Source organism: Lissotriton helveticus, chromosome 5_1, assembly GCF_964261635.1.
Source record: "Lissotriton helveticus chromosome 5_1, aLisHel1.1, whole genome shotgun sequence".
NCBI classification, from domain to species: domain Eukaryota; kingdom Metazoa; phylum Chordata; class Amphibia; order Caudata; family Salamandridae; genus Lissotriton; species Lissotriton helveticus.
In genome coordinates this window covers 1,875,805,605-1,875,826,726 of record NC_136065.1, presented here as the reverse complement: position 1 = coordinate 1,875,826,726, position 21,122 = coordinate 1,875,805,605, and the positions used below count along the sequence as shown (strand labels likewise).

General features: G+C 47.5%; 1 protein-coding gene across 4 annotated transcripts in view; it reads left to right on the top strand.

The window, feature by feature from the left end:
• The window catches only part of IFI35 (interferon induced protein 35), a 274,901-nt gene that overhangs the window by 158,307 nt on the left and 95,472 nt on the right, over window positions 1-21,122 (top strand). For all 4 annotated transcript variants that reach the window (XM_078645325.1, XM_078645324.1, XM_078645323.1 and 1 more), the window contains one exon: window positions 5,227-5,413. In XM_078645325.1, coding sequence (XP_078501451.1) covers window positions 5,227-5,413 — 187 coding nt within the window. The remainder of the gene's footprint in view (window positions 1-5,226; window positions 5,414-21,122) is intronic.

Genomic DNA, 21,122 nt, shown 5'->3' with positions numbered 1-21,122 from the left:
TAAATCCGCCATCAAAAGGGTTGGGCAGGGAGTTCCCCAGGGCTCGGCCATCAGCCCCATTCTTTTCAATCTTTACCTCCACTCCCTGGTCAAGCTAATTAAATCTTTTGGCATCTCAGTCACCAATTACGCTGATGACACCCAGCTCATCTTCTCCTTTGAGGGGGAGGATGCGGTGTCTCGGGAGACCTTTCACCATTGCATGGTCACCACGGCTACTTGGCTGAGCAACAACTCGCTGCAATTTAACAGCTCCAAGACGGAGGTGCTGCACTGCTCAGTGGACCGGGCCCCTCGACCTTTACCTCAGGACTTTTGGCCCCCCTCCTTTCATGGCACGCCAGTTGCAGCCACATCAGTTCGGAAGGGTGTAACAATGGAACCGAACCTTCAACTAGATGGTTTCATTGATAAAACGGTATCCACCTGTATGGGTTTGCTGCGTACCTTGTGGAAGATCCTCCCTTTGCTTCCTGCCCATGCGAGACCAGAAGTAGTGCGCAGTGTCATCTTGAGTAGACTTGATTACTGCAACGCACTGCTTCTGGGGGCACCTTCTACAGCAATAGGCAAGCTACAACGAGTGCAGAACTTCGCGGCCAAGTTAGCACTTTCCCGTCGTCGTTCTGACTCGTCTTCCATGGCACTCAGAGACTTGCACTGGCTTCCCATCCCTAAGCGGATTGAGTTCAAAGCTTTATGCCTGGTTTTCCAGGCTTTGCATGGATTGGGACCTCTACCTCTACAGGAGTTGTTCTCCTGGTATACACCCACCAGAGCCCTTCGATCGGCCTCTGCTTATTTGGCTGTTGTTCCCAAAGTACGGAGAAAGCGAATGGGTGGCCGCTCCTTTGGCTTCACGGCATCCAAACTGTGGAATGACTTGCCACTGTCGCTCAGGGGCTCAGAAAATTTCCTGTCTTTTAAAAAAGAATTAAAAACACACCTGTTCCCTAGGTTAGTATAGATTCTCCTTTTGCTGATAAAGCTTTGACTGTGTTTGGGGATCTGCTTGATCACAGCGCCAGGATGCCCGTCGGGTGACAGTAGCGCTTTATAAGTGGGTTATACATACATGCATAGTTGAGGGGTGTGTGAATGGATGGTTTGTTGGAATAGCCCAGGGATTGTTGAAATGGTGAACGATTGAATGATAGTTGATAGAATGAATGAATGAATGACCGCATAGAAATGTGAAATGGCTATTGCATCTTTTGCCAACATTTCCTCTACCTCTTTAATAGCTGAGATGTTTTCTACTTTGAATGAACCTTTCTTCTTGGTCTCCCGCATGAAGGTGTCTTGACTAGTTGTATGCAATATTGATTTTGTATTATGTTTAGGATCCATTTGTTTGAAGTGATCTTTCTCCACTCCTGCAGGAAGTTTTTTATTCTGCCTCCTACTGGTGTTAGGTGTAGGTTTGACTGTTGGTAACTCACTTATTTGTGGATGGTGCCCTTTCCCTTTGTGGCTATCCTCCTCTGCGTGTTGACCGCAAAAGGACTGTCTTTCTTGTTGGAATTGCCAATTCTGCTGTTGTTGAGTCACTTGACTGGCCCCTTGGTATGATTGCTGGTACTTCTGGTGGAATGTCCCAGACTGGAAGTTGCCCTTACCTGCAGGTCTTCTCCAAGGTACTGGCCCCTGCGCATACTCCTTCTAAACTGTAGAGCTCCTTTTGATTTGGCTGTTTCGTTCTCTTTTTCATCTGATTAAGTATCTCGTCAATAGCACTTCCCATCAGCTGTTCACCATTAAATGGCGCATTCAGGATATACTCTTGAACTTCACGTTTAAACCCTGATATTCAGAGCCGGTCATGATGGCGATGAGTTACTGTAATCAACAGATGTCGCTTGATGTCTCTGCGTCGTCTAGTGCTGACTTCAGTCATATATTGACGATGTTCTTGTGTAAAGCACGACCCCTCTACACCAAGAGTCCTAGTACTGTAATCAGTTTAAAAAGTAGAACTACTCTTGTAGAGCTAACATCCAGTTTTTCAACGCACTGTAATCAGTTTAAAAAGTAGAACTACTCTTGTAGAGCTAACATCCAGTTTTTCAACGCACTTATACAAGAGCATTCACAGCATACCTCTCCACCAGTCTTGAAAGGGAAAACAAAGCAAATAAGTTTAAATTAAAATTTTTATTATATATATATATATATATATATATATATATATATATATATATATATATATATATATATATATATATATATATTTTTTTAAAAGAGTCCATACATATGTATACACAATCACATTAAAAACAATGCCCTCAATACTTTCACAGAAGAGGAAACATGCTTGTGGTTTCACCTCTTCTAGTTGAACCCCATATCTGTCTGCTGTCTTTTTTATCACCTGATTGTCATCTGGTGGTGATGGTTGATCGGTAACTGTCTACCGCCTCTTCTGGTGAGCCAGTGTCTAAGTCCTGCCATTGTATTTCAGTGTATTCAGAAGCCTCTGGATCCTGATATAGTCCTGCCATTTGTTCTTCCTCATCTTCATAGAGGTTTTCTTCCTCCAGTTCTTCCTGCGGCTCAGGAGTCAGAGGTGGCTTGATATCCATGTAGCTCTTCTCCCCCTGATCATTTGATGTCGAGGATTTTCTTGGAATTTGATACTCCTTCAGACATTTGTTGAAGTATTTACGTTTCTGGAGCAGGACCGCCATTTGCGGCTTGGAGGCACTTTTCTTCTTTTCGATCTCGGTGGCCCGTTGTTCATCGTAGAGATTTTATTTGTCTTCCTCTTTGTTATTGAAGAGTGTTTCATAGATGAATCGGTTGGCAAACATTGATGGTCTGTATGCGACCATTTCAGTGTGGACGCCAATGTGTCCTTCCCTCGTGCTTCCTTCAACGACTTCCCTTCTCAGGTGTCTTGCCCGCTGTGTTCTCCCTTTCAAAGTTACCGAGCGGTTCCTTGTCTCTGGTCGTGACTGTGTTCTTCGAGTGCGTCAAAGCCGAGGCTTCCTTTGAGGTTTTCTAGTAAGATTTTGGTGACTTCAGTAAGATGTTCGAGGATGATGGTACACTTAACTGTTCTAGTTGTCTTCTTGAACCCCTTGGTCTTGACGATAACGATATGTATGTTGACCTCCATTTCCCCTTCTGGGGCTTCGGCGACATTCTCCAGAATATTCAGTTGTGCCACAATTATGCAAGAAAAACATTATATTAAACAACAGGGGCACATTCAACTAAAAAGAAAGGAGCAATCATTGCCTTCTGGCAAATTCACCATTAAAAGACACTTGTATAGCAGCAACGTGGTCATCAGTGCACATGTTCACAAAACAATATTGTGTGTATATACAGATGAACAAAGACAAAAGGGCTCACAACATTTGTTTACTTATCAATGCTCATCTTCAACCCAACCAACACAGAAGTAACAAACTGCTACACAGTCGATGCACAGCATGTGAATCCAAAAAAGATTCACACTGCAAAACATATAGTTTCTTACCTGTCGGTGAAGTTTTGCAGGTTGAAGAATTTTCTGGATTTACGAGCTAACCCACCCACCTCCACCAAGAAGATGAGCGGAGGTACGATGACGTCACATGGGGAAACCAAATGTAGGTGCATTAATGCCCACCAACAGCAAAAAGAGAAGGACAAAGGATTTTATGGAAATTGCATACACAACCACTAGATAGCAGAATAATGCGCAGTTTGTGAATCCAGAAAATCTTTCACACTGCACAACTACACAGACAAGTAAGAAATTACAATATTAGCAGTTCAGTGTAAGGATGAATAGATAACTACTTGAATTGCAGAGTCATGGGAGTTCTTCTATGGAGGGTCAGGCTCATTTGCTTCCTTGCATGGTTCATCATTGCTTTGGTTAAAAGTGGGGGGTATTTTAATTTTTGGGACACTTCCTTGTAAAATAATGCAGTAGTGTGTAACCCACAGGGCATGCTAGAGGATGAGCCGGAATTCAAGCCTACTATTTTCAACTTTCCAGCAGCAAGATCGAACTGTTCCTGAATCCTCAGGGCCAAAGGCCACGCAAAAGAATCATCTTTTGCTCCTCCCGATGGGTTTACTAAACAGTTCTCATCTTAAGCAGAGTGAAAATTCCGGGCTTTTCTTTTGGAGTCAGTCCTATCATTGAACACCAAAATTGATGCAGTAATCTGTGTTGAAACTTAGCTTTAGCCCCTTCGACGCTGGCGGGATTCCCCCGCTGTGCTGGGGGTCGGGGGGGCGCGTACAGCACCCCCATGCTCATGACGAGGTCAGCGCGTCATGAGCCACGGCGCTCCGGTGCTCATGACTAGCTGAGCTCGTCATGACTGCGCCCGTTCCAATGGAACGTTCAGCACAGAAGGGGAATCAGCCCAGCGTGCGAGCGTTCCAAGTAACGGGCGGGGTCATGACGAGCTCAGCTCGTCATGAGCACCGGAGCGCCGTAGCTCATAACGAGCTGACCTCGTCATGAGCGCTGAAGAGGTTAAGACTATCTTGCTTGTTTGTAGTGTTTAGTATCTCTAAACTAAATCATCATGGAGTCTCAGCCCTTGCATTGTCTTTGGGTAATACAGAGCACTGTAGATGTGCTCCCAGTTGTAGTAGTATGGAAGAAATATAGATTTGTCTACAGATTTAAAGGAAACAGAAGTAGTATACTTTTTAGGCTATTATCAGAAAACGTCACGGTCAATTGAGCAGTGATGGATTCAATTAATCATATGGGAAGTGCCCTGCAGTTGCTTGTGATTGTTTAGTGAACCATTAATTAAGACCTGGTTACGAACTACATATAATATGGCATGCTCCCGGGAGGAAGATATCAACCTGTGTTCCTAATAGAGAACTATTCAGATAGTGATAGGAGCAGAAAAATTGTTGATATCTATAACTTGAAGCAGTTAAACTTTATAAAAAGTGAACTGCAATTCTCAAATGGAATGGAGCAACACACAGTAAGCCATTACTTTTTGCCCCACATCCTTTTTTTACCAATGCAAACTACACAGACCATGTGCTGTCCTGGGTGAGATCGGCTACTTTCCATTGTCTCATGCTTTTGGAAACTTTATTTTGCGTGTTATCGCTTTCCATAAGAACTTTATTGAAGCAGATTGTTGACTTGTTTTCTAACTTTTCTGCATAAGTATTAATATTAATGTTACTAGTGCAATGCTTTATACTTTGTGATGAACCAATTTTTGTTCCTGCTTTCTGCCGTCTATGTAGATCGATATGCATGTGTGCAACTTCAGAGTCATGGTGTCCAGCATCCCAGAGAACATACCTGAAGACCGTATTATTGACAAATTGGAGATTTTCTTTGGCAAGAAGAAAAATGGAGGTGGTGAGGTGGAAAAGTGCGAGTTTCTACCAGATTCCAGACATGTGGTCGTTACCTTTGCTGAAGAAGGAGGTAGATTCTCATCTATTTTCTGATTCAGTTGCTGCCAGAGACATCACTCTTTTGTCTGATATTGTGTAAATGAAAGGGATTTTCGCTAAATCTAACTAAAACGGACACTACCAGGCACTTCTCTTCAGGTGTTGTGTTTTGGCGGTCCCTTTACAAGGAGTACAAATTTACCAAATTTGTTGGATAGAAAACTGTGCCTACAACCCTTAAACGTTGGGTGGCCGGTTCACAAAGAAGCTAGAAATTGCAATAGGCATACACTTACAATGTGTGTAGATTTCCCACACTTATAACTCTTTAAAGAAGCCCAAATCATACTCCACTGACTCTTAACTTTGTCATAGCTTTCCATGGCATACATCTTTATTCCACCTCTCATCTGTGTAGATCTGCTGATGGTAAGGTTAGGGGGAATCTGAAAAGAATTTTGAGTGTTATTTTCTATATGAAGTCTCCCTTTCCTACAACTCCACACTTTCAACATCCGTTATCTTTGGCCTTTCCAGGCATAGGTGTAGAAGGACTTGTTAGTGTGGGAAAGGCACTATATATGTACGAGAACGCTCATAAAGTTATGGCTATGCGAGCATTCACATCATGTTACGTAATGTTACCAGCATCTATTAAGCGTATTTCTACCATTTGTACAATCCTTTAGCGATTAAGTAGTGGAAAAAATATATGTCTGATCTTGATAAGGTTCCTTTTACTATACTATGTGTATGAATAGCGTGCTAAAGGGCTTGTATGTTTATTTTATTACACTACAGAACACAGTTTTTCTTTGCTTGGCCTGAGGAAACTGTTCTGTTGAAAACGATCATTAGCTTATTACATGGCTTCAGTGCCATGTTGGGCACATGTGGGCATGGTATTTGTTCTGATAAGTAGGTTATTGCGAGGATAAGAAAGAGCTGCTGTAGAGTCAATGATTAGCAGGCAATGTTTTTCACTAACCACTTCCTTAGAACATTGCCTTCACTCTTAGTCAGCATTGTGTTCGACGGTACAACTTTCACAGTCTTAATTGGCACCTCAGCATAGAATAGTTTGCAGATCCTGACATTGTAAATCAGGATTCTGCATACAAACTATAGAGTTCCTCTATATTCTGTGTGTTTGCCCTATTGCATTGTATTATTTGTATGGTACTTCATACCCCTGTTGTATCCCCAGTTTGTTTCCTGGGTAGTGCGTTAAGAGGCTACGCCAGTAGGTGTGCATGGTTAGTAGAGGGTCACCTTTCAATATTGCCTATGTGGGATTGTGTGAAAGGGGTTTTTGAATTGTGTTTCAGGAGTGTTAATTGGAACTGATGTTCTGCTGCCCACAGTGCAGACCAATAAACAAGAATGATATGAGGTTCATCCTAATTACTGCATGTATGCCGTAAGGGATAGTCATTCAATAATGAACTAGCTGTTTATCAAGTCAGCAGTCTGAGGGTGTGTATGTGCAATTGAATCCAAAGGAAACTGTGCAATATTAAGTGGTGCATCTGTGTCTCCCTGGGGATGATATTCTTGGTTGGCATTCAAAAGATATCTCTGCATTTCAGTCTTGACGTTGGGTTATGACCAACAGCAGAAAATAATTTCAGTCTTCCCTAAATTGATTTGTTCCTTAAAAATAAACTGCCACTAATTGATCATATAGTATCCTGAAGACAACATCCACATTTATCTTGTAGACAAGAACACCCTCTCTCTGTACACCCGTGGCCAAGACACTATCAGCCTGGAGGCAAAAAAGTATAGAAAGAAAAAGCAAGGCAGTAGCCCTGTGAGAAAATGGGATTCTGTTGCAGTACCTCCCCCCACACACATTTTACCTGGTATCTGGTGCAACTTAAACTGAAAGTGTGCTGGGTCCCTGTTAATCAGGTCCCCAGCACCAGTGTTCTTTCCCACATACTGTTCCACAGTTTGTCCTTCAGATCCCTGTAAGTCCCTAGTAAATGGTACCTTGCTACCTAGGGAATTGAGACTGAAGAGGGTCCCCTATGGACCCCTCACCCAGGCCATGCAGACTACCGCTGTAGAATGCATGACTCGATGCAGCCAAAGCGACCGAGGTCGACATGGTCTGAGTGCCATGCCAACTAGCACTGCCTAATAAATATGTAAATTGCAAAAAACACAGTTGATGGACAGAATGTAGGACAATGTCATACATTCACCCCAGTACAATAAATATGTAAGTCACCCCTCTAGCAGGGCTTACAGCACTAAGGCAGGTGGCACTATACCACAAGTGTGGGCATATCTTAATGAGCAGATATGCTGCTACAATACTTATGTCTATTCTTAGATATTGTAAGTGCCAGGGCAGCCATAGAGCTGAAAATTCAACAAATCAATCAATCAATCAATCAACCAATCAATCCGGGTTGGTAAAGCACAGCTACTCACCCGCGACGGTGTCAAGGCGCTAGGGGGAAGGGGGTGGGGTAGCAGTTTCGTCGAGTGGAGGGTTCATCCGAAGAGCCAGGTCTTGAGGTCCTTCCTGAACTGGAGCAGTGACTTGCCGGAGGTGTAGGGGGAGGTTGTTTCAGGCTTTGGCTGCGTGGTAGGAGAAAGACTTTCCTCCTGACATCTCAAGTTCCCCAGCACCACGATGGCTTCCCTGAACCCAGGAGTATTTGGTACCAAACAACTCCTCTTAATAAACCCACATTGATGCCAGTGTTGGATTTCTTAAACCATGTACGCAGAGGGCACTTCAGAGGTGCCCCCTGAAAACCAACCAATCCAGGTGTTGTCTCTGACTGGCTTTAGACAGCCCGCCACCACCAGACATGTTTTTGGAACCCAGGGTGGAGATCCTACGTTGTCTGGGACAAAAAACAAAGCACATCCTGGGCAGAGGTGTCACACCTCCTCTCCCAGGATGGGTCCAGCGCTGGAGAGGGAAGCTTCAAAGGTCTGCCACCTTTGTAATGTGACCCCTAGTCTCTGCTGCTAGCAGCAGATGGCAGCCCCCGGTTTAAACCTCCATGTTGGGTGGGAAAAACAGCAGGAAAAGTTAGGAAGAATAGGAAATGTGCCCACCTCTGCTAACTCCACCCCTAAGGTGTAGGAGGTGAGTAGAAGCACATCTTTCAGTCCCGCCATCTTGAAGATGGGGGGGGTCCTCCAATCAGGGCTAGGACTATGCCCCATCCCACAGAAGGGTGGTATTGTTGAGAGTGTAGACACCCCAGGTAAGGTGCCCATTGCCCCTACCTGTCACTCTCTTAAAACATCGTAATATCTAGTATTTAGGTGGCTCCACCAGACCCTGAAACTATTTCCTGCCGACCTAAGAAGAAGGACGAAGAAGACACCATGCAGCGAAGCCTGAAGACGCCTACTGACTTGGCTCCATCCCTAGCGGCCTGCCTCCTGCTCAAAGATTCTGCAAAAGAAGACGACGCCTGTCCTGCAGCCAGTGACCTCCAGAACCTGAGGAAGATTGATTGACCTTTGATAAAGACCAGAACGCCAGAGGAATGCGGACCTATCCCCAAGAAATCTACTCAAAGGAATCCTGACTACTCTGCGCCCGATGCCTTCCAGAACAGATTCCCCAGCGATCCTGACCTGAAGTCCAGTGTTGCTTGACGCTTCCTGGACCCCATGACGATGCCTGCAATCTGAATCCATAGGATACCCCCTACCGTGACGGGCTCTGGTAAGAAAAACCTGATGTCAAATGACTCCCCTGCACCCGAAGCCCCAGGGCCTTAGGGAGTTCATCAACGGTGTCCCTATGACTCTCAACATCTCCACTTACCTCTGCTGTCGCTGATGACCATTGTGAAGCCTCCAGTTGATGCCTGCAGCCTGTTTGTCCAACAAGTTTCTCCGTTGAAGAGCACTGGGCGCCCAATGCGGTCTTTGCACCCTGCACCCGGGACCCTCTGTGCCGCTGGTGGTGTATGTTTGGTGCTGCCTTATGGCCCCCCGTACTTGCTCTAACCCCCGAAGCTTGTCACCTGCAACCAATTTACTTAAATGCAAGCAGCGTGGCTTCAAGTGCCCTCAGTATTCATTAAAACGCATTGGACCTATCTTCAAATTTGACCTCTGCACCCGGCCGCTCCTGTGCTACTGGTGGTGCAGAGTTTGTTCGTATCCGAACCTTGCTTTCTGCTGACCTTCAATCCCGAAGACTGGAACTGTAAGTTGGGTACCTATCTGTGAAACTGCATTGTTGTTTTTCTCCATAGGTTTCACATTTAACTGTTTCAACATTGCACTGTCGACTTTTGAAAGACTAAAGTATTTTTCTGAAAAACTGACTCACCTTTTTATAAAATTGGTATGGATCTCCTTTTTGAGTCTTGTGTCCCTTATTGGTCCTTTTGTGCACAATAAATGTCTTGCACTCTTCTGTGTTAGCCCTAACGCGGCTCGACCACATTACCACCAATAGAGCACATTGGGTTTGCATTGAGCACTGTACACTTATGGGGCAATCTCTGCACGATATAACCACTTAGTGGTGTACCATATACAGAGCCAGGTTCCTTCAAGCCATTTTCCTTCAATCCTCAGGAACAGCCTGCTTCTATAAAGAAATCTACATGACAGTGCAGTAATAGTACAATTCAGCTCTCAGCACCCAGCTACTTTGCATTGCTGTCATTGACGCTTTTGACCCTGTGCAGTGCTCTGCTGGCTATTTCACTATAGAAATACCACAAACATAGATACATACAGTTTGAGTTGTTGATGGAGGTCTGTGCTTGCTAATCCAATGCAGTGAAAGGAATAATAATGTTCGAGGCATATGAGCTGCAGATCCAACATTTTGCAATAGATCGCCACCTGGTGTTGGGCTCGGATGATTGCAGGTTGTTGTCTTCTTGGAAGAAGTCTTTTGTAGTCACGAGATAGGTGACTCCTCCCTTGGACAATACTGCGCATGGTCATCGACTCCATCCTCAGATTGTTTTTTTCCGCCACTGGGTTCGGATGAAAGTTTTCCGCTCCGGCTAGAAAAAGACTTTTTCTGCTTTTTTCGAAGCGAGAAACTTCAAACAAACTTCTTTCGACATTGAATAGACTTTTGACATCACCAGCTACATTCCGGTGCGTCGACGCGGGCCGTTGGGCCAACGACGCCGTGTGGCCTACGCCTCATGGAAAGAACTCCATTCAAAAGATGCCCGGTATGTCGAGCGAAATTCCCTCATAGCGACCATCACGAGGTTTGTAACCTCTGTCTCTCGCCAGAACACGACGAGTCGACCTGCACAGCCTGTGCCTCCTTCCGATCGAAAAAGACCATTCGGGATCGGAGGGCCCATCGACACGAAATGAGGAGATCAGCACCAGCACCGGAGGCCATCTTTGAAGAGGAGATCGTCGAAGAAGACGTCTCCGAGGACGAATATCCAATCGAAGATATCTCTGAGGACGAGGCTTCACTCGGCGCTGAGGAGGACTCGCCTGATCTCCAGATAATATCGGGAGAAGAGGATTCGGACGATTCGATCCCATCTCGACAACCCCTGCACGACAGACAGTACCCAAACAGAAGGCAACGGTCAGCACTCCGCCCATGGGGCCCAGTCGAGACCGACGTTTACCCTCTAATGCCCCGCCTTCGGGCCCGGCTCCGAGGAAAGAGAATACGCCTTCCGGTGCCTCGGCCTCGAAGAAACACCATGTGCCAGTTACACCTCCTCCATTGGCACCAAAAAATCCTTCGACACCGAAGGACTCGTCGACAACGAAGATAAAACACCCTTCGACGCCCAAAGACACTCCGGCACCCGTACCATCGGTGCCGAAGCCAAAACCTGTACCAAACCCGAAAGCTTCGACTCCGAAACCTTCCGGTTCAAAAAACAAAGAGAGGGAGCCAGTTTCCGGCGCCACAGGAACAGCGAAACCTGTCTCCACGTCGAAACCTCTAGTATCGGTACCGAAGACTCCAGAAAAGGCTAAACAACCTTCGGCATCGAAAACATTGCCAAAAGACTCAACTACTCCTCATAAGGCAAAAAGCACTAAACAACCTCTATCGGCTCCGAAAAAATCGACGCCGAAGAAGAATATAGAAGAGGAAGAACTGTTTAGACCAGATCCTAGACAGAAAAAGGTCTATATTAATCCAAAAACTGGACATGTGGAAGCAATCCCTCATAAGAAAAGACCAGCAGACACACCACTTACACCTGTGGTTCCTGCCAAAAAGGACTGTGCAACTTCTCCAATGCACCCTTCCTCTCCTTCACCTTCTTCCTCTCCTATTACTCCACATGTGGAACCTATAACTTCTCCTATTCACTTTCCTGCATCATCACACCACACTGATGAGCAGTATGATTTGGGTGGGGGGGATTATGTTCCAGAGACACATACATACCCTTTAGATGAGGATGCTAACACAGAATACCCTAAGGATGATGATGCATATAATTATGCACCAAATAACGCACCAGACATCCCTTATCCTCCATACTACCCAACAAAACCTTCACCTACAGAGGACAGTATTGGTTTTAATCATTTATTGAACAGAGCTGCACTTTACCATGGGGTTCCTATACACTCTGATGCCATTGAGGAGGACTTCTTGTTAGACACTTTCGAACAGTCACAAAGATCTACACAAATATTACCAATGATCAAAGGAGTCATTAAACATGCTCCAGAGATTTTTAAAGATCCAGTAAGGTGTAGGGTGTTAAATCCTAGAATAGAGAAAAAGTATAGGCCAGCACCAGCTGATCCAGTATACATTTTTTTTATTTTTTTTATTTTATTTTTGTTGGCGAGGATAATAAAGAGGCACAAATTATACAATTAACAAGTCAGGTGACACATACGGACCAGGTAGGCCAGGTCCAAAAAGGAGGTACACAGCCAGGTGTGGCCCACAGCTGGCCCACAGCTGGTCATCTGCCATTAGACTCCTTAGTGGTGTCAAATGCACGCAAGAGGGCTAATTCTCAGACTTCTGGAGACACACCCCCGCCTGACAAAGAGTCCAAAATTATTGATGCCTCAGGCCCCTCAACCACTACATACAATCAGATCATTTTCACATGATCACTTTACAACTGGTACTCCCATTACTACAACAGGGAGATTTTCTGTCCACACTAGACCTAAAGGACGCTTACTTTCACATTCCAATACATCCTGCGCACAGGAAGTATTTAAGGTTTGTCATACAAGGACAACACTATCAGTTCAAAGTCCTTCCATTCGGGGTTACAACAGCACCACCAGTGTTTACAAAGTGCTTAGCAGTAGTGGCAGCACATCTCAGAAGACAACAAATACATGTCTTCCCCTACTTAGACGACTGGCTCATAAAAGCAAGATCGTACAACCAGTGTGCACAACACACAAAACAAACAATTCAAACACTGCACAACTTAGGGTTTACGATAAACTACACCAAGTCGCACCTAGAGCCTTCGCACGTTCATCAATATCTAGGAGCTACTATAAACACATCGGTAGCTCTAGCATATCCCAGTCAAGCCAGGATTCAAAGTATTCAGAACTTAGTCTCCCTTTTTCAATGCCAGCACTCTCTCCAAGCCAGAGTGTTCATGAAACTGATAGGCATGATGGCGTCTTGCATCTTCATAGTTCCCCACGCAAAACTGTAAATGCGCCCACTTCAAGAATGTCTAGCACAACAGTCGAATCAGGCTCAAGGTCAGCTCACAGACCTGGTGTTGGTAGACAGCCGTACATATCGCTCTCTGCAGTGGTGGAACACCAAAAATTTGACAAAGGGACGGCCGTTCCTAGATCCAGTTCCACAGATAGTGCTCACGACAGATGCATCCCTCACAGGATGGGGAGCCCATCTCCTGCATTATACCACACAAGGTCAATGGAACAATCAACAGAAACAGTTCCACATCAACCATTTGGAGTTGCTAGCAATTTTCCTAGCACTCAAAACCTTTCAAGTACAAATACAAAACAAAGCTGTACTAGTCCAGACAGACAATATGACAGCCATGTATTATATACAAAAACAGGGGGGGGACACTCTCTGCAACTGTCCCAACTTGCACAGAACATTTGGAGTTGGGCCATCCCTCAAAACATACATCTGACAGTAGAACACCTTTCAGGGATCCACAACCAGATAGCAGATCTGTTAAGTCGCCAATCACAACAGATTCACGAATGGGAGTTGCACCCACAAGTACTTCAACCATTCTTCCAAATGTGGGGGCATCCACAAATAGACCTGTTTGCCACCCACGAGAACTCAAAATGCCCAACCTTCGCCGCCAGGTTTCAACACCCACGGTCGGAGGGGAATGCAATATGGATGAACTGGTCAGGCAGATTTGCGTACGCTTTTCCGCCTCTCCCACTCATTCCACTAGTAGTACGCAAGCTCAGACAACAGTCCCTCAAACTAATACTAGTGGCCCCCACATGGGCACGTCAGCCGTGGTTCACCACGCTACTAGATCTCTCATTGGTTCCACATCAGAAATTACGGCTCACGCCATCCCTGTTAACACAGAACCATGGAGAAATAAGACCCCCAGAACCAAGCCAATTGAATTTGGCGATCTGGCTCCTGAAGTCCTAGAGTTTGGTTACTTAAACTTACCAACAAACTGTATGAATATAATTAAAGAAGCTAGAAGACCCACTACCAGAGCATGCTATGCTGCTAAGTGGAAACGATTTGCAATATATTGTAACAACAATCACATTGAGAGAGAAGAGAGAATCCCACACCGGGAGAAGGCGCTGCAGTGGACCATCTCCTTCCTCGCCGGAAGGACACAGAGAGTCCGCCTCCCCCCGTTCAGATCAGATGCCACCGAAGTCATCTGCGGCGTTCCTCAAGGCTCCTCGCTCAGCCCAACCCTCTTCAACGTCTACATGAGTCCCCTCGCAGCCATCGCACGACAGCACAACCTCAACATCATCTCCTACGCCGACGACACCCAGCTGATCCTCTCCCTCACCAACGACCCCGCCACCGCCAGAGCCAACCTACACGAAGGGATGAAGGAGGTAGCCGAATGGATGAAGAACAGCCGCCTGAAACTGAACTCGGACAAGACGGAAGTCCTCATCCTGGGATCCTCACCCTCCGCCTGGGACGACTCCTGGTGGCCCCCCGCCCTGGGCAGCGCACCCAAACCAACAGACCACGCACGCAACCTGGGCTTCATCCTGGACTCATCCCTCTCCATGACCAGACAAGTCAACGCCGTCTCCTCGTCGTGCTTCAACATCCTACGCATGCTACGCAAGATCTTCCGGTGGATCCCCACCGAGACCAGGAAGACAGTCACCCAGGCTCTCGTCACCAGCCGACTGGACTACGGCAACTCCCTCTACGCCGGAATCACCGCCAAACTCCAGAAAAGACTCCAGCGGATCCAGAACACCTCAGCAATACTCATCCTGGACATCCCCCGTCGCAACCACATCTCCGGACACCTGCGAGACCTGCACTGGCTCCCGGTCAACAAGAGAATCACCTTCCGTCTCCTCACCCACGCACACAAAGCCCTGCACAACCAAGGACCAGGATACCTCAACAGCCGCCTCAATTTCTACGCTCCCAAACGCCAGCTTCGATCGACCGGCCACGCCCTCGCCGCCGTCCCCCGCATCCGAAGAGTCACCACAGGGGGAAGGTCTTTCTCCTACCTCGCCGCCAAGACCTGGAACTCCCTCCCGACCCACCTCCGCCTGACCCAGGACCACCTCGCCTTCAGGAAGCAGCTCAAGACCTGGCTGTTCGAGCAGTAGCGGACCCCCCCTCCCCAAGCGCCTTGAGACCCTCCGGGTGAGTAGCGCGCTATACAAATGCTTTGATTGATTGATTGATTGATTGATCCTTTGGATGTTTCCATCCAAAATATTATTTGCTACCTTCTACATTTACAAAGGTCCAATTTGGCTTACTCTTCCATACGCCTACATCTGGTAGCTATTGCAGCGTATTTACAAAATAGACAGCATCTATCTCTATTTATAGTACCTGCAATAAAAGCATTTATGGAAGGATTAAAAAGAATAATCCCACCCAGGTTACCACCTGCTCCAGTATGGAACCTAAATGTAGTCCTTGCAAGACTCATGGGACCACCTTTTGAGCCGTTACATAAATGTGAACTGCAATTCCTAACATGGAAAACTGCTTTCCTTGTTGCCATTACCTCTCTCAGAAGAGTAGGTGAAATCCAAGCATTCACCATAGAAGAACCATTTTTTCAAATACATCCTAACAAAGTGGTTCCTAGACCCAATCCAAAATTCCTGCCAAAAGTGATTACTCCTTTTCACCTAAACCAGTCAGTAGAGTTACCAGTGTTTTTTCAAAAACCAGACTCTGTTGCAGAAAGAGCTTTACACACCGTAGATGTTAGAAGAGCTCTACTATATTACACAGACAGGACTAAATCCTTCAGAAAGACAAAACAACTATTTGTATCTTTCTCTCCCCCACACAAAGGCAATCCCATCTCTAAAGGAGGTATTGCTAGATGGATTGTAAAGTGTATTCAAATATGCTATCACAAGGCTAAACGTACACTAACAGTTCCTCCTAGAGCACACTCCACTCGCAAACTAGGAGCCTCTATGGCTTTCTTAGGAAACATACCATCAGAGGATATATGCAAGGCAGCCACATGGTCTACAATACACACCTTCACTAAACACTATTGTGTTGATGTGCAAGCCAAGCAGCAAGCTGCAGTAGGCCAAGCTGTTCTTAAAACATTATTTCAGTATGCTGCAACTGATACAAGCGACCACCGCTAAGGGAGACACTGCTTCACAATGGTTGCAAAATGTAGGATCTGCAGCTCATATGCCTCGAACGGAAAATGCTACTTACCAGTATGCATCTGTTCTTGGCATGTAGAGCTGCAGAATCCTACATGCCCTCCCGCCTCCCCGGGACTTGTATCCGTTCCAGTACTCATCTTACTTAGATGTACACGCATGGACATCCTTTCTCTTTTACTTCTACTAACTCCATCATTTCCCATCATGGCGAAAAACAATCTGAGGATGGAGTCGATGACCATGAGCAGTATTGTCCAAGGGAGGAGTCACCTATCTCGTGACTACAAAAGACTTCTTCCAAGAAGACAACAACCTGCAATCATCCGAGCCCAACACCAGGTGGCGATCTATTGCAAAATGTAGGATTCTGCAGCTCTACATGCCAAGAACAGATGCATACTGGTTAGTAGCATTTTCCTTTTCAAAATTCATGTTCTTTTGTGCTTGGTTGGCAGAATGGGCCTTTTTTAATTATTTGTTAAAGCCCATACGTGTTTCCATCTGCTGCCGGGACATCGAGGAGGAGAGACCACGGCTAGGAGGAGGGCAGCCCGACGGAGCAGATGGAACTTATCATGGCTCCTGATAAATAATAAATGAGGACTACTGCTTTCATTGCTGGTGTTCGAATAGATTGGAACATATTTTGAGTGAAGCTTGTATTAAGAGTGATTTAAAGTGACAAGCTCTGACAAATACAGTGCGGATTACATTGGAAATCTGCCTTGAGGAAGCCCACAAAGGGCGAAACGCGCGTCGGCTGTGAAGCATTTTGTGTGAAAAGAAATAAAAGTCAAATTTGTCTACACAACGCGACTCCTTTGGATTAAGAAGAATTGTCTGTACAAGGATACAAACTCAAGAAAAGTGCTGAATGCACAAGGATAAAATTGACTTGTAGTGATGTGCGCTGGTGTTTTTGTCTTCTGTTGATTTGACACTCTGCAACACTGTGGGTGGGTAGATTGTCTATCGTTAATGCTTGAGGTGGATAAGCATTATACACCAAAGTTGCACTCAATAATTGGACTTCATATTTGGATGAATGATTTTTTCTACAAAAGAAGGAGACATGTTTTGATGTGCAGATCTGATATAGCAAATCCACCTCCTTCTGTGATGTTTATAAAATATGTTCAGGTAAGGAAACACACATCAGTCATCAAATATATCCTTTGAGTCATCATATGGAGCGTTCCAGTTAGGAAATACCATAGTGTGCAGTAATGACACAAACTGTTTTGGAGGAGAGAGACACACAACAATGAGCTACTGTATCCATTTGAAAGAAACACATTAGTGATAGATTCCTTACCTTAGAATAACCCTGAGGCATCAGATTGGATCCAGAAAGCTTTCGTCAGCAGTACCCCTGCGCGTCGGTAGACGTCGTCGTACGGCTCCGCGTATGTCACTGGCATCGTAGTCGCCAAGATGACGTCGCTGGAGCTACTCAGACACGCGCGCTGACGTCAGTTCTTTCTTTTTCCTCGCCAGCAAGCGCAGATCCTGAGAGAGCAGAGTACCCCCAGTCAATTTTTGAATTGTCTTTTTGGGACTTTTGTCTCTTTTTTTTTTTTGAGTCTATGACTCCTGGTGTGTAGGGATGCCCGGTTTTAAGTCCTGAGCGGCTTGTCCCCGCATGATGTCTCTACTGTCTGGGGCACGGCCACGACTCCGAGTCATGCCCCGAATGCCGGGCCCTGGCTCTGAAAACTTTGCGGGAGCGGAACTCCGAAAGTCCGCGCCGTTCAAGGTCCCGGTCCCGTGGAAGGTCGAGGGACTGGTCGCAGAGCAGCCATTACCATCGTTCTACGAAGTCTTCGCACTCAGAGTCAGGTAAGGCGAAGCACAAGAAGTCGAAGAAGCGACATCGCTCTAAGCCTTCCCCTAGCCTGTCGCATGACACGGCTGAGGGTCGTCGCTCTTCATCTTCCCCTAGCCTTTCGTGCAACACGGTTGAGGGTGCGGGTGGCGCCGCCTCAACAGCTCCGGCAGAGCCTATGCAGTTGCCGATGGCCTACCCGCCCTATCCGGGTCCATCTGCGACTCCAGCCCAGCTGCAGGAGTTCTTGTCAGACATGGCACGCGACTTTGGCCTGTCGGGCCCCGTCGGCACGCCTTTGGGCCCCGCGGGTCCGACTGAGGGTCCTCGCTCTTCGACGTAGTCGGCTCCGGTCCGACATCGTCGATGACGCTGGTCTCGACTCCGAGAGACCCCCATGGATCCGTGCTTGGATCCCATCTGATGTCGGTTGGCCTAGTACGATCTTCACCGACGGCGCCGCCCTCCACCCCGACGTGGGGACGGTGTCGGACCGGTGTCGATCGACGTCGATCGACGCCGATCCCGACACCGATGGGGGATTTCTATCCCTTTCTCCATCCACCTCCTTCTTTTCCGCCTGCCCGGCTGGTTGTGGCAGACTGGGAGGGTCTGAGGACCCTCTCGCAGACCAGTGCGAGTTTGACTCGGACTGGGAAGATTAAATGGAGGATGCAGGTGACCTGAAATTTACTCCAGAACCTGGAACACTATCTCCTCCTACCGTGGCTATGGAGGAGGGTGGTACATATTCTGTGGTGTTGTATAGGGCGGCCGAGGATCTCCACCTCGAGCTCCCTATGGTGTACCACCCTCCTGACAGAATTGCTTCGGCCGGCATCTTCCTCTGCGGAGCCGCTGCTGCCCTTAAATGACATACTTTCTGACGTTCTTTTGGGCACCTGGTCCAGGCCCAACACAGGGGCTCCTGTGGATAAGAACGTGGCCCATTGCCCGTCCCTGGGTGACTCCATTTTCTTCTCCCAACACCATACCCCTGAGAGCTTGGTTGTCCAAGCCCCTGCGTCCCCTAGTGCATTCCCTTCCGCACCTCTGGACAGGGAATCCAAGAAACTGGAACAATTTTAAATTTTTTACTTTCCGCCAGTTCAGGCCTGCAGTCTGTGAACACCACAGTGCGTTGGAGCGTTTTAAGGAGTTGCGGGCTATGGCCAAGTCCTTAGGCATTTCGGCCATGCGCACTCCTTCTGCTTTTCACTCTTTTCGTGGCCAAGGAGGGGGCGCCCAAACACGTTTGTTTCAGAGCCGCAGGCCTGCGCAGCATCAGACTCCGTGCAGCTGCGGATGTGGTTCCCGCCTGGGTGGGTCACAGGGCCAGCGGGCGGGTCAGTCCACCACCTCCCCTGCAGCGACTGCCTCCAAACCTTCCTAGTCTGGTGTTTCAAGCACACCACATGCCAGTGGGTGGCAGGATTCGCCATCACCTTCCCAACTGGCGCACCATCACTTCAGACAGGTGGGTTCTGCAGATAGTCCGACTGGGCTACTCCCTCCTCTTCAAGACTACCCCTCCAGCCATGCCACCTCAGTACCACCGCATGTTGGGGGATCAATTGGCACTTCTCCAGAAGGATGTTGCGGCCCTCTTGGCCAAGGGGGCCGTCAAGCGCGTTCCGACGCCAGAGGTAGGTCGAGGTTGCTACTCCCACTACTTCCTGGTTCCGAAAAAGGACAAGGGCCTGCGTCCTATTTTAGACCTTCGGAACGTCAATCGCTTCCTCCGGAAGGAGAAGTTCAGGATGCTCACACTTGCTCAGGTCTTGTCTGCCCTAGACCCACAAGACTGGATGGTAGCGTTGGACTTGCAGGACGCTTATTTTCATATCCCTGTCCTGCCGGCCCACTGGCGTTATCTGCGGTTCACGGTAGGCCAGGAGCACTTTCAGTTCAGCGTGCTCCCGTTTGTCCTTACCAGCGCCCCTCTGGTGTTCACGAAAGTGATGGCGGTGGTCGCAGCTCATCTGTGCAGATCAGGGGTTTCAGTCTTCTCCTATCTTGACGACTTGCTGTTGAAGGCGGGATCGCCCCATGCAGTCTTCTCCCACCTCCAGACTATGGCCGATCTGCATTTGCTGGGGTTCTCCATCAACGTGCCGAAGTCGCACCTAATTACCTCTCAGAAGCTCCTCTACATCGGAGCGGTTCTGGACACGGCGCAGTGTTGGGTTTATCCTCCAGAACAGCCAGTCCAGGACATTCAGGCTATGATTTCCAATATTTTGGCGCTAGTCCTGGGTTTCGGTCAGGATGACCTTGAGGCTGCTGGGCCTCATGGCCTCCTGCATCCTGCTGACCAATCATGCCGGATGGCATATGCGGGCTCTTCAGTGGGACCTGAAGTTCCAGTGGGCGCAGCATCAAGGGGACCTGTCTGAGTACGTCCAGATCTCGGAGGGCACTGCACAACAGTTGCAGTGGTGGCTCACAAACCAGCATTGGGTCAGCGGAAGATCCCTCTCCCTTCCCCGACCGGAGCACACAGTGGTGACAGATGCGTCCCTCGTGGGATGGGGCGGCCACATGAGAGAGGCGGAGATCAGAGGCCTCTGGTCTACTGCGGAGTTCAGGTTCCATATCAACTTTCTGGAGCTCCGGGCTATCCTACTTGCACTGAAAGCATTCCTTCCCTCTGTCAAAGGGAGAGTTGTGCAGGTGTTCACAGACCACACCACCCCCATGTGGTATTGCAACAAACAAGGCGGGGTGGGGTCGTGGACCCTATGTTAGGAGGCTCTGCGCCTCTGGACATGGCTGGAACATCAAAGCATTTCCTTGACGGTTCCTTGGCAGGTTCTGTGAATACCAGGGCGGACAAACTCAGCCGCAGGTGCATGGTGGATCACAAATGGCGTCTTCACTCGGAGGTGGCGCAAGATCTCTTTTAACAGTGGGGAGATACTTGGTTAGATCTATTCGCCACCGAAGAGAACGTGCAATGTCATCCCTTCTGCGCGTTGAAATTTCCAAGGCGGCACTCGCTCTGCGATGCTTTTCGTCATGAGTGGCGCTGCAGTCTATTGTACGCTTTTCCGCCTATACCATTTCTACCCAGAGTGCTGAAGAAGATCAGGCG